The sequence below is a fragment of the Poecilia reticulata genome, chromosome 4, assembly GCF_904066995.2.
Source record: "Poecilia reticulata chromosome 4, P_reticulata-male-v2, whole genome shotgun sequence".
NCBI classification, from domain to species: Eukaryota; Metazoa; Chordata; class Actinopteri; order Cyprinodontiformes; family Poeciliidae; genus Poecilia; species Poecilia reticulata.
The window spans coordinates 9,308,089-9,321,208 of record NC_088833.1 but is presented as its reverse complement, the minus strand read 5'-3'; the positions used below and the strand labels follow the sequence as shown (position 1 = coordinate 9,321,208).

At 36.9% G+C, this 13,120-nt stretch overlaps 1 protein-coding gene across 2 annotated transcripts; it reads right to left on the bottom strand.

Annotated features, from left to right (window-relative positions):
• Nucleotides 1-367: 367 nt before the first annotated feature.
• ushbp1 (Usher syndrome 1C binding protein 1) lies at nucleotides 368-12,201 on the bottom strand. Of its 2 annotated transcripts, none has more exons than XM_008406545.2 (14): nucleotides 12,024-12,201; nucleotides 11,068-11,291; nucleotides 10,845-10,999; nucleotides 9,537-9,700; nucleotides 8,812-9,000; nucleotides 8,471-8,727; nucleotides 7,801-7,941; nucleotides 7,619-7,707; nucleotides 7,433-7,550; nucleotides 6,840-7,074; nucleotides 4,830-4,985; nucleotides 4,129-4,226; nucleotides 2,525-2,647; nucleotides 368-1,210 (listed from the first exon to the last, which is right to left on the bottom strand). In XM_008406545.2, exons 1-14 carry the CDS (start codon nucleotides 12,027-12,029, stop codon nucleotides 1,045-1,047), a joined length of 2,121 nt encoding a protein of 706 aa, XP_008404767.1. In that variant the 5' UTR covers nucleotides 12,030-12,201; the 3' UTR covers nucleotides 368-1,044. The 2 variants fall into 2 exon arrangements, with proteins under 2 accessions (XP_008404767.1, XP_008404768.1); XM_008406546.2 differs by having other exon boundaries at nucleotides 10,845-10,984.
• Nucleotides 12,202-13,120: the final 919 nt, after the last annotated feature.

Genomic DNA, 13,120 nt, shown 5'->3' with positions numbered 1-13,120 from the left:
ACATTTCAAGTAAAACTTTCTTAAATGAATGAATCAAAATCATCAATACCAGGACTTTGTTGTTCAAGTATATTTTACTTTTTTACATTAAATTAAGTGACTAAGTCTCTCTTTTGGGAATTTATAAGATTTTAAAGAGAAACTCAGTTTTCTAAGACACTCTTCAAAATAGGAAAGTCAAGAAAAGATGCCATTCAGTTAACTTTTGATATTCTTCAGGTCAGGCAATAGCAATATAAAAGCAGTTTAGCAGATGCTCACACGTGTTTGGATTCAAGTATTTACAGATATACTCTATAATAGGCTGAAGTTCCACTAAATACAGACTTGTACTAATTAAATGTGACACAAAATAAACATTCTTGCATTGTACAGCAATCTTTCTTTTTTATTTTCTTTATGTATAATATATAGTGTACATACATATATGTATGAATAGGGTTCCTTTTATTCTTTATTAAAGCATACATATTTAAACTTAATGTCTGCAAACTGTGAGCACTTGAAACCAAAATCAGATTTGTTTGTGCAAAACAATTTGGCCAATAACTGTGATTCTGATGCCAATTGAAAACCTTTTCTGTCCTACCATCCTGAACATAAACATGTGGAGTTCTTAATCATTTGAAACCGGTATTATGTAGAAAAATATAGTATATGACGTGAAGCTTTATGGTGCTGTGCGACAGTTTCTCTACCAAATGGCTTGGCCTGAAGTTTTCAAATAAAAATCTCATGGACTTCAAACAAAAAATTGGTTGTGATTGGGACCTTTTAGCAGGATGGTTGGAAAATCACCACAGAAATGGTTCATTAGACACAATTGAGTTTAAATCCCCTGATTTATAATAAATATTTGCAATAAATGATTAATTCATTTGAAGGTTGACTTCCTGTAGTTTTGCCAGTAATAATAGAAGTGCTACAACTATTTACATATGCAGAATACAAGAATAATTGTTTTTAAAAAACATAATTTATACATCAGATTTGCACATGAGGCTGATGTGAACAGCTTCTAGCTGTGACGGATCTATCTTTGTTTTATAAAATTGTCTCTTCCTTCCTCCACTCTGCTCCTTCCTCTGCAGCTTTGCCTGCTTCGCTCTGGCTGTGTTGACTCTCCATCATGGCGGCAACCTTCTGCTCCAGCCGCCACACCTGCTCCCGATACTTCCTGCGAATCTGCCTGTAGGAACTCAGAACTTTACTGGAATAAAACCATCAAAATATGGATTAGTTCATTCATTTCATTCAACCTTTAGGTAATTCGTATTTGTAGTAACAACCTGATAGGGAAGGGCAACACATAGGAGACGACAATATGATGTAGTTTCACTCTCAATAATCACATGAATTTAACCCTTCTTATGCCTTGAACAGTCAACAACACTAAAAGTATAAAATAATAACACCCAGTAGGGTTAGGTAATACTCTTACCTCATTAAAACATTCTCATTCTTAAACTGAGACACCCTTAAAACAAATTAACTAGTAAAATTCAGGTTATTTAAAATGACCTATGAAAGTACACAATTTTAAACCTCTCTCCAGTCCTTTGCTGCAGTACAGTGCAGTAAAGGATTTTGATTTGATTTGATTTCTGGAACATTGAGCAAAAGTATATTGAGCAGAACGAGTAGTGACACTTATAAACAACTGTATACCAATGAGATGGCCTTGGATTAATTAAAGACGACCAATTACGAGAAAAACACAAACTGCAGTGATGTGTAAGAAAAGGTTATAAAACATATAATAAATCACGTTTCTATAGTGTGGACATAAGAGCCTGCCTGTACAAAATATTTCTATAATCAAACTTTGGCATAATGATAATCTATACAAGGGTTTTCCTAGCAGAACTAATAGCGTCGGGTAGTTACTAGTTACATTTACTCAATTACATTTACTTTTTAGTATGCTGTACTTTTACCTTGACTTGAGTAATTTTAAAATAAAGTATCTCTACTCTGACCTGAGTAAAATGTCTGGATTTTCTACCCATTGAATGAAAAACAAACATGTTTAAACCAAACTTTCACCAGACACAGACACACACCTGCAGTTTATGTTAAACCTTCATAAGTTTTTTCTTGAAAGAAACTGATAACTTTATATTTTGTTCCATCTGATTATGTAATGTTTAAATATTCAATGATTGATCATTTGGTTACTTTTTTACTCTGTTTCTTGGATGGATGCTTTTTGCTTTTACTTGAGTAAAAATATGTTGAACTAGTGCTACTTCTAGTTGAGTATAATTTTTGTCTACTTTGCCCACCTTTGATGATCACTTATGATACAGGAACTTGAGTTTGGACTTAAATTTAAGTTATAGTCTTGCAATGCGTTGTGAAACAGACAAAGAATTATCACACCAAATTCCCAGACATTTATACCCAATCATTTGCTGAATTGTTCCACCATCCCAGCTTGTACTGTTTGGGAGTAACAGTGATTGTCAGTAAGCAGTTTGCTTAAAGTGGGCACTGAAGCAGCGTGTGTGCTGTCGATATTTGCCTGTGCGCCTGTGTGAGTCGAGCGATCTGCTCCGCGTTGTCCTTCCTGTGGGGGGCGCCGTCTGCGAGAGCCGAGTTCAGCGAGTCGTGGACCATGGCCAGCCTCCTCTTCAGGGCTTGTTCCCTGGCAGATAAACAAAACAAGTGGATCAGAAGGTAACTCAGTTAACAAAAGAGGTCTGCTCACAGTAATAATGCAATCGTTAAGAAAAGAGTTATTTTCTTTACTTCATCCTTGGCCTGACAAGGAGTGTAATTTAAAATAAAGCGTTTATCTCTCAAGGTTAGAAGAGAAAGAGGAAGGTCTCTGCAGAATGCTTTATGTTAAAGTCTGTTACCTAGCAACAGAACAAAACCCAGCATCACCGCATGTCACCTTTTTATTCTGGGAGCAACACTCCAAACAATAGTTTCTTCAAACAATAAAAACGGTGCTTTGGAGAGATTTTACTTCGCTGTATTTTATAGGGATTTCATGTGATAGACTAAACAAGGTGGTGAATAATCTTCCAATGGAGGAAAAATATTACGAGGTTTCCATATTTGTTTTTAAACAAGATGCTGAAAAGTGTGGTGTGAACTAGTTTTTAACACTCAAACCAGTGGCCTTTAGAAGTCTACTGCAGGAGTGTCCAGATTTTTTGTAACAGGCCAAAATTATCACTCTTAAAAAAGTAAATTCACAAAACATTTTATTGAGAACCGTTTTTTGAAGCTCAACAACAAACTAAGCAGAAATATTTTAATTAAACAAAGAACATAGATTTTTTTGTAGTAAAGGAATATGTAAATTATTTTAGAACCAAAATTTTAAAACATGATTTTGCATGTATCCGTTATTGAAAGAAAGGCAACCACTTTACTAATTTAGTTTGGGGTCGACAGAAGAAAACTAAACAAAGATTGAGTTTATTTGCAGCAATAAAAAACATAATTTAGGTCTTTATTTGAAAAACTTTCAAGAATGTAATTAAAAGCAGATTTGGGTGTACCAAAGTCTTTGTTGGTGTGGATAGTTGTGGTTTGATATCAAAACTGTAGTTACTAAAAGATAAATATGTTGCTTTTTCTAACATTTTTGTGAGAAAATTTTAATTTGTGGGTAATAGTTTTGACCTAATTGAAAAAAGTCTGCATACAGTCAGCTACGTGGTGGACCAATTTGTATCACTACATCATAGGAGCCACAAAAAAATCAGTTCAGGTGCCACAAATGGCCCCTGGGCCGCACTTTGGACACCGATGGACTACTGGTTTGGTTCAATCAGACAGCAACACGAAGGAAGATTATAGATGTGGAGAAGCAAGGGTTAAGCTTTAAACATCTCACTAAGTAAAAATAGGCCAGTTGATCAAAAGTATTGATAATATCAATACCAAGTCTGTATCAGTATAGGATCAATACCAGCTTGATAAGGTTGATATTTTGGTTTCAGATTCCCTCTTGAAATTTCACTTTATTTTTATGCTGTAGCTTCTCATCTCTAAATAGAATAGAAAGGATTTCTTGGTTTGGATTTTAAAAAGTACATTTTATTATCTATATAACAGAAATATAAAAGGAAACCATTAAACTCTGACATACAGAGTTTCTCACGTACTCACCTCTGTAGGACGGCCTGCAGCTCTTTCAGAATGGGTCGGGTCAGAGAACTCGTGATTTCACCGTCACTAACAGCTTTGGCAGCGTTTTCACCAAACCTCTGAAACATAAATATGATAATGAGCAGAAAGAACGACTGAAAACACCAGAAATAACAATTCAGAAGGTTTCCTGGCAACAAGTCATTTCAGAAATCTGGTTCCATCCATCCATCCATCCATCCATCCATCCATCCATCCGTCCGTCCGTCCGTCCGTCCGTCCGTCATTTGAATATGATATTTGTATGTAAAATTTCCATTAAATTGATAATTTAACATAATTTGTAATATAGCTGAAACATTCTGTGAATTCTTTCCTGAGTTGCTGTATCAAACTCAGAACTTGTCCTCAATGTCAGTCACTCACGCAGTTATTTTTCCTGTCTTCTGACAGACTGAGGTGAGAGGTGCGGCGTGACTTCTTGCTGCAGGGACAGGACGGCCGAGCAGAAGACCTTGAGGAACTAAAATATCTGACTCGGCCTGGAGGGATACTGCTTTGGAAGACGTGATTTCCCAGGTGGGAGAGCCGGATTTGAATCGGATCTCTCTCATGAGCGTGGCCCCCTACTCCCTCTCGGTCCTTTCACCTTGACTTTGTATTATTTGCTCGTATTTTTTTTAAAATGAAGTCATCTTTGCTGCAGTTGGAGCGCTTCATACCTGTTCGGTCTTCCGATCTTCCGCCTCGTCTCTGAGGTTTTCTGGGATGAAAACTCCAGCTGTTTCCTGAGACTTCTGTCCCATTAAGCCCCATTCGAGACATCGCAGCTCCTTCTCCTTCAGACGGATTAAAGCTCGAAGATCTGACATCTCCTCCTTGACAAAAAAACACAATCTATGATAAACAAGGACAATTCATAGCAGCATAGTCTGTGTTAAGTGGCACAACTAAAAACTTTCATAGTTAAAGGAAGCCAGAAAGCAAAAACCGAATGTTATTTTTGACTTGGACAGTAGTAGAACGGTAATTTTTAGCTTTTATGACTGCTTGCAGCTCCATTTAGATTATAAATATAAGTGTTTCAATTGGTTGTGAGGAATCAAAAAATATAGTTAAATATAGTTAATACTAGGATTCCTGTCTTTTAGTATTCATTAAACTTGGTCTCATTGCAAAAGTGCTCTTGTAAAAGTGTTTTAGTGTTGAATATGTAATAAAAACTGCTGGCTGGTGAAAGATTTAGAGCCCTGAAACAACATATTTTCACAATAATCAGGCTGCAGACCAGATTTTTTTCTTTTTTCTAACTTTTGCTCTTTAGTAATCATAAAAATATGTAAAAGATTAGATGGACTGCTACTTGTAAATGTGTTCATTTTTAAAAATGTTAAAGGTTTTGATAAGCTGCAGCAGTAAATGAGCTTTTCACAGCTTTTTGTTACTGTTTTGATCAATTTGTGTATTTTTGTGCCAAGTAGGCTGCTAAAAATGACACAAAACAGGCTGACAACAGCTTATTTCTCACCAGTGCTTACATTTAACCACTGAGCAAACAAAAAGAGGGTTTACATTTCGGTTCATTCTGTGTTTTTAATAAAATACAAACTGTTAGCTGTTGCTAAAAAGCTTCATTTATTGTAAAAATTGGACTCTGGAGATCATTGGATGTCCAAGTCAGAATACTGGTTTCCAGGTGAATTTTGTTGAATTTTTCCAATTTGGACTTTGGAATCTCTTAGAAGGAATTTTAACAAACCTATTAAGAGAAAATAATGGAATTGGACAAATATAATGGGTTCGTTTTGCCTTGAAAGTTGGAGCACAAATATTGGAATTACACCTCAGTTAAATGTGTTGCTGTGGAAAGTCTGCTGCTAACAATTTTTAGTAATAACAGCTTAAACAATGTATTTATCTACATTGAAAGACAATCAAATTGTCAGAGGTGCTAATAGAGTTTTTACCAGGAATGTTCACTTTGTTTTCGACACACTGCAGTCATGTTGGAATCAAAATGCTCAGAAAAGTCTTTATTTGCAAGTTCGAGTTCTGTCTTTGGGGAAGTTCTTTTTAATTTTCAAAGTTTTAATAAAAAGGACTGTATTTGACAGTTAGATTATAATACAGTCACATTAGAAGAATATTGGCACTACAAGGTTGACACAAGCTATGTAAATGTGACTCTGAACTCAATGTAATCCGCAACTATAGAACCGTAAATCTTTGAAAAACAGAAGTAGAGCCTTCTGCACAACCAACAAGAATGCAGCAAATGGTTTCTGGATGGTAAGACATTACAAAACAGTTGTCTTTTGCAGCAGCCACTGTACAGCACATACAGCGGTAAAACCAGCTGACCAAACTGGAGCTCTGCTTGGGTTCTGGGGTTTCTGTAGGTAATGGGTTGTGCTTTCTGGTTTGTGATGTTTCATTGAGAAGGTTTTTGAAACGACTCATTTTTCCAAACACATTAACTTATTGCCAAAAGATGGCTGGGTGGTTTTATTAAGCACTTGGGCTATTTTTAGAAGAAGTAGAGAGAATATAACAACAAAAACATGCAAAATGTGAATTTAGCATGATAGGTCGCCTTTAAAACTTAGCACTGGGTTTTGAAACTCAAGCCAAATTTGTTCTGTGTTGTGTAGGAAATTTGTTTTGTATATGTCTGCAGCTAATAAAGAAAACTGATTTTTGTTGATAAAACAAAAGAAAAAGAAATCTCCTACCCTGACTGAGATCAACTCATAAAATAGCGATGCTTTCTCCCTCTTGCTCTCAGGAGGTTTGCTGTTGTCCTTCATCATGTGGCCCCATCTGGTACCGACCGGTTGACCGGTTTCTGAGCTCAGTCTGACCTCGGCTCCTGGACCTGGCTTTGCTGGGCAAATGGCTGCCCGTTCCCTCTTCAGTCGCTCGATTTGTTGTCGAAGAATTGCTTCCCGGTCTGCTGGATCTGGAGTTCTGTGGCATTAACAGACTTCGACTTATTAGTATATATATATGTGTGTGTGTGTGTGTTGTGTGTATATTTCACACACAACACACACATATATATATATATATATATATATATATATATATATATATATATATATATATATATATATATATATATATATATATATATATATATATATATATATATATATATATATATATATATATATATATATATATATATATATATATATATATATATATATATATATATATATATATATATATATATATATATATATATATATATATATATGTGTGTGTGTGTGTGTGCGTGTGTGTGTGTGTTGTGTGTATATTTCTGCATCCTGACAAACGTCACCTGTGCCTCGTGTGACTCTGGGTTTCCTCTGTGACTCCAGCAGTGCAGAAGGAGGTGGATAACTCCTCAGTTCCCATCTCCGGGTTCTGAGCTGATTGCTGCATGTCACACACCGGCTCTGGTTGGAGGAAAATGCGTGATTCGGGATCAAAGTTTTTTTTTTCTTGCATAAAACTTGATGATCACCTGTTGAGTGTATCTGCAGAGGGGGGCATTGCTGCAGCTTGGCTTCATAAAGAAACAGCAGCTCGCCGTAGGCCTCCTCACACTCCTCACTGTTGGACAACAAACACAGGACAGAACCTCTACTCAGAATATTTGTGCAGGCAAGTTTAAATGTTAATGTGTCAGGTGTGGATGATAAATACCAGTATCTAAGAGCCATCTGCAGGGCAGAGCGGTCAGACTCCAGTCGGCACAGTTTCAGACTGATCTGCTCCGAATCCGCCTTCCTTCGCTCCAGAGCCGCAGTCAGACGCTCGTTTCTGGCCTTCAGCCTCTCAATGCATCTGAGACAACAGGATTTAAAGCTTTTAACTGGGAATGGATGATATATTGGCACTAGTATTGGTATTAGTGATGATAGTGTGACGCTTTAACATATCAGTATCAGTAAAACTGGAACGATATTAACAACTAAGTGGTGCACCTCAGGATTTTGGGGGGTTAAAGCAGAGAAGAAGCAGTAAAAACCAAAAGAGAAGTACCAAAACATGCAAAATTTTACTTTAGCATAAAATATTCCTTTTAAACCTTCATTCATTGCTTTCTGCAGATATAAAAAATGTCTGTTACAGTTTCTTTTACATATAGAAAATCTTCACATTTTAAATATCTGGGAAAAATTGAATGTGTCTAATATGTGAATATGTGAAAGACATGTTGGAAAAGCTTCTATCGGTGCAACAATCAAACTTCTATCTGTGAAACACATGTTCAAATGTTTCTACAAGACCAACCAAGCTGTTTTTTAGTGTCAGTTTACAGCTGCTGTTCAGCGTTTTGCTCTGGCTTGTTTCTGGTAAGTCTTGGTCTCACCTGTTCAGTCTCTCGGTCTCTGATTCCAGGCTGATGGGGCTGGGGCAGGGACTGCTCGGGGTCACGCAGCCCAGTGGAGTCCCGTCCCCACCCAAAGACAGAGGAGTCACAGCTCTGGACGTTCTTCTGTGGAGTAAAGGTGAACCGGGGTAGGAAGGAGGCGGTCGGTCGGGACTGAGAGCTCCTGAAGGAGGCCGGTATGAAGGAGAAAACCTGTCAGACCTCCAGGCCTTGTGGAGACCAGCCAGGTGGAGCACCTACAAAAACCCCACCTTAGTTTATTCTGATTCTAAAAACTGTAGAGTTAAAGCAAAGAAACAAGACAAAAACATTTCCCCCACCTTGTTGTTCTCGTCTTCCAGTGAGTAAATATTACTTGGAGCTTTCTGCAGCTCATCATTGCGACTCGGCATGTTGTTCCTGAGAACAGACTCTTGTTTTTCCAGATCCAAGAAGTCGTTCAAGTTCTGCTCTTTCTGCATTCCTACAGAACATGAAATCCCAAAGTCTCTCTCCATCTCCTCCAGCATCTGCAAGCAGCGGAATATATTTACAAAACTCACCGGTGTTTATTTAAATTCGCAACTGTAACAACAAATATTTCAACGAGAGGTGGAAAGAGAACCAAGAAATGTACTAAAGTAGCAATACTTTAATGTATTTGTACTCAAGAAAAAGTAAAAAAGAATTTGGTAAAAAGGCTACTCAATTAACTGATCAAAACATCAATCAGTTAATATTTAAAAATGACATCATCAGACGGATCAAAATACAGTTATGTGGACATTTTTGGTATTTTAGATCAATGTGAAAATAATTTATATCAATAATGTAATTACAAAATAAGGCAAAAACAATGTTTCTTTAAAAATGAGACGTCTCCAATGAGACTGAGCAGCAATACCTCATAATAATGTTACTCAAATAAAAGTAAAAAGTAAATCGCAGTAAAAATACTCCACATTTCTTTCAAACCTTTACTCAGCTAAATGTAACTGAGTAACTAGTTACTACCCAACTCTGATGTCAGGTTAAATGTTAGAGATGTTTCCCTGCAGTTCATCACCTGTGTGGCTTTGGTCCAGTTCTCCTGAGCAGCTCTCAGGTGCTCCGTGTCCTTGTTCTGGTCGGAGGCTGTGATTGGAGCGGCCCACGTCCTTCTGAAGCTGATCGAGTCCTCCACCGATGATAAAACCTCCTGCAGTTGTGTCCAGACGACACCGCCGCCCCCTAGCGGGTAAAGAGTAGAGGTGCAGTAACGTTTAAAAGCGCTCAGCTCAACGTTTGAATCTTTAGCTCAAATTCAGGGGTTTTTATTGTAATAACGTTTTACCAGAAAGAATATGGGGATGTTTTTATGTAGAAGAGGCAAAACTCAAATAGCTCTATAATAGGCACAGATAGTATGCAATGCTTTTCTTTTTAGCCATAGGGTTTGCTTTGTTTTTGTGTGACATACTTTTCTTTACAATAGTAGTTTTCTATTGTTCAAACCCTTTAAAAATAGAAATAAACTTATTTCTGGTGCTTAATTTCAAACTAAAAAAATGTTATAGAGTATTGTGTAGAACCACTTTTGCTCAAACTACTCTCTCTGTAGGATCCACAATTTGTAACTCACTCACAGTTAATTTAAAATCTATAACCAGCTTCAATATGTTCAAAAAAACAAAGTATATAAAAAAACCCAACGTGGTATCCATATGTAATGTTTAGTTTTTATTGTCATGTTTTTAATTCCTTCATAATGTTTTAAAAATATTAGTTTCATTAGCAGATTATTTCACTTGTAACAAGACATTTTTCCCACATTATAAGTGAACTAATCTGCTAGTGGATTTAATACTTTTTAAGTCAATGTTAAGGATTTAAAACAAACTCCTGTATTTTGCTGAAATTAACTTGTATGTTAATTTTGTCTTATTTCAAGTATAATAACATACTTGCACTACAAACTAAATCAGATCTACTTGGTAAAATGTTGTGTTTTTACAGCAAGAAGGTCTTGAGTTCAAATTCTGACTGACCTTTTCTGCCTTCTTCCTCCCACAGTCCAACTTCATGTCTGTTAGCTGGTCTCTTTACATTCCCTTTGGGTATGACTTGATCGATGTGTGATTGTTGTGTCTATACAGTATAGGGCCATAAATAAGCAAAAATGTCTGTTGTGTAAAATGTAAATTTCGTTTTGGAAACTAATTTTAAACTAACTCAACAGCTTTGCTTTGCTTGCATTTGCATTGCTTTCAGTTCCTGAAATTCAAATCTGTTTTGTTGTTACGCATTTAGATTTCAATGCATTTTACTTCACAAAGCTGGACAGCTTGACATATTTGTTTGTAATTCAGTATGAACAGCAGTTCCTCATGCCGACCTTGGCTGGTTGCTGGATGTTTGGATGCGGCGGCAGAAGCAGAGCTGCTCTCTGGGCTGCTTCTGAGCAGCCGGTGAGACAGAAGATCCGGGGGAACCAGAGGTCTGGACGGACGTGGCGGTCTCGTGTCTCCTGGATCACTGGAAGAGTCAACCCTTCAGATGAGTCATACTCTGAATCATGCGTTATCTGAAAGAATCATTTATTCGGGAACTTTACTCACCTCGGAGCCTTTAGCGACCCCATCTTCTTGTTTAGATCAGCTATGATGCTGAGCAGGGTGCTTACTTCTGCTTCGCACTGAGCCACCTCTGCTGGTGTGGGCTCATGGCCAATCAGAGGCTCAGAGGCTTCAGGGTCAAAGGTCACAAAGTCACCATGGCTCAGCACATCCTTGTTAAACAGGGAGCTGGTATCAAGGCTGTTACATCTGCTTCTTTTGGAATCCTATAGAGACCCAGTCAAGAAATTACCTTAAATTTTTCAACATTTTCTTGCTAAATTATGACTTTTTAAGACTCAATCTAAAGGGTTTGCTCATGTTATTTGCTTTGGATTAAAAGTCTGTCATGAAGCTGGCATCAAACTGTTGAGCCATTGTTCAAGGCGGAAAAGGAGGAAACCAAAAACATCCTGAGATCCAACTTCCTGCCCAACAAACATTTGCAGATCATACCATCTATTGTTTTCTCTAAGATTTTCAGATAAACGCACACAGCACAAAACAAATCATTGTAAACTGCAAGTAAAAAAACTACTTGGAGAATATCTAGATTTCACACATGCATATTTTAATTACTTGAATTCCAACATGTTTTTCTGCTGACCAGAGAGGACAGCATGTTTCACATTCCTGATCCCTGACTTTCAAGAACTCCTCATCAGTGTCAGAGGCTATCACTGCCTCTCATGCATTTATTTCTTTTGCAAGACAAATGGTGACATGGTTCTTTAGCTCACTCTGACATGAGTGTGGAAAGTAGCAGAGGAAAGTATTTACCGACTCCTCAGTTCCACAACAATTATCTCTCAAACATCTTGCCAAGAGCTTACTTCTTAAAACAGCTGGAAACACTTTAACCAAACATTTATTAAAGTGGAACTTGGTTACTTTACTGTACTGACAGTGTAATGGATTTAATCTAAAACCAAACAAACATTTCAGCATGACTTGCTTACCTCCATCTTTCTTGTTTTGGACGTCTCCAGAGTATAACAATCCTTAACATTTGAAAAAACAAAAAACGTGGAGATTTTCTTCTTGGTCCTGCTGTTTTGTGCAGTAAGAGGCCAGAGGTCAGTCCCTGAGCGAAGGCAGCAGATTGCTGTCCTGCTGCATGTCTGTCTAACTCTGTTAACTGTGATGAATGAAGTCAGTGGGAAACACTCAGAGAGACATCCACACCCATTCCCCTTCACTTTGTGTCCTTTCCTGTTTTGGTCGCAGTTAGTTTCCATGCAGTGTCAGTTCCAGTCTGGCCGGGTCTTTGGAAATGTGTATTATACTTAAAAAATGGGTGTTAAAGGGGCAATATTAAGCATTTACCAGCCGCATATTGCCATTTTATATCACAATCACAAAACTATGTTACCTTTAGTTGTAATAAAAGTGACATATATGAGACTTTGAGCTTTTCCACTGCAAAAATATGAGTGAATCCCAAAAATGGCAGAGGATTAGTATTTGGAAAAATACCTCAATCCCACTTTTACGTATGATATGGAATCTGTGATGGTGTGAGCATATTTTTCTTCCACAAGTCGTGGGAACCTTATAAGAGAGGATGTCATCATGAACTCTTAAACTAACATAATATAAATGAGTGTAGTCCAGGTAAAGGCTAGAATTATTTTGTCTGAGATTCTTCGACTGCAGTAAAAGATGACTTTATGGCTTTTTATACAACTTTTCTATGGGTAATGATAAGTGTGGCTCAAGTATTAACAAATGGGTTAAATATGAGGCAATAGAAGTTTAGTTAACAAAAGAGAAACTTTACCGTTAGGAGCATTGAACTTGAACAATACGTTTACAAAAAAAGTCAAATATTGCTATAAAAATAGAGGAAAAGTAAAAATAGTAGGAAAAAAACAAACATTTATACAACATTGCAAAAGGTAATAAATTCCTATTCAAAATAGAAGTTTATTGTTTTGTAGAGTTCTTTAATATTACACAGACAGAGAAATAAAGAGACCCTAATATTTGTTTTATCTGCACCACTAAGCCTTTTACTCTATTTTATAATAAATTATTATTGTCGTTGTCACTGATG

What these genes read in the sequence shown, in the direction of transcription:
- ushbp1 (XM_008406545.2), bottom strand. An exon ending in ACATCCAGCAACCAGCCAAG is followed by an intron (nt 9,701 to 10,844) that starts GTCGGCATGAGG and finishes TTTACCCGCTAG; the next exon opens with GGGGCGGCGGTGTCGTCTGG. An exon ending in GAGACCGAGAGACTGAACAG is followed by an intron (nt 7,942 to 8,470) that starts GTGAGACCAAGA and finishes CTGTTGTCTCAG; the next exon opens with ATGCATTGAGAGGCTGAAGG.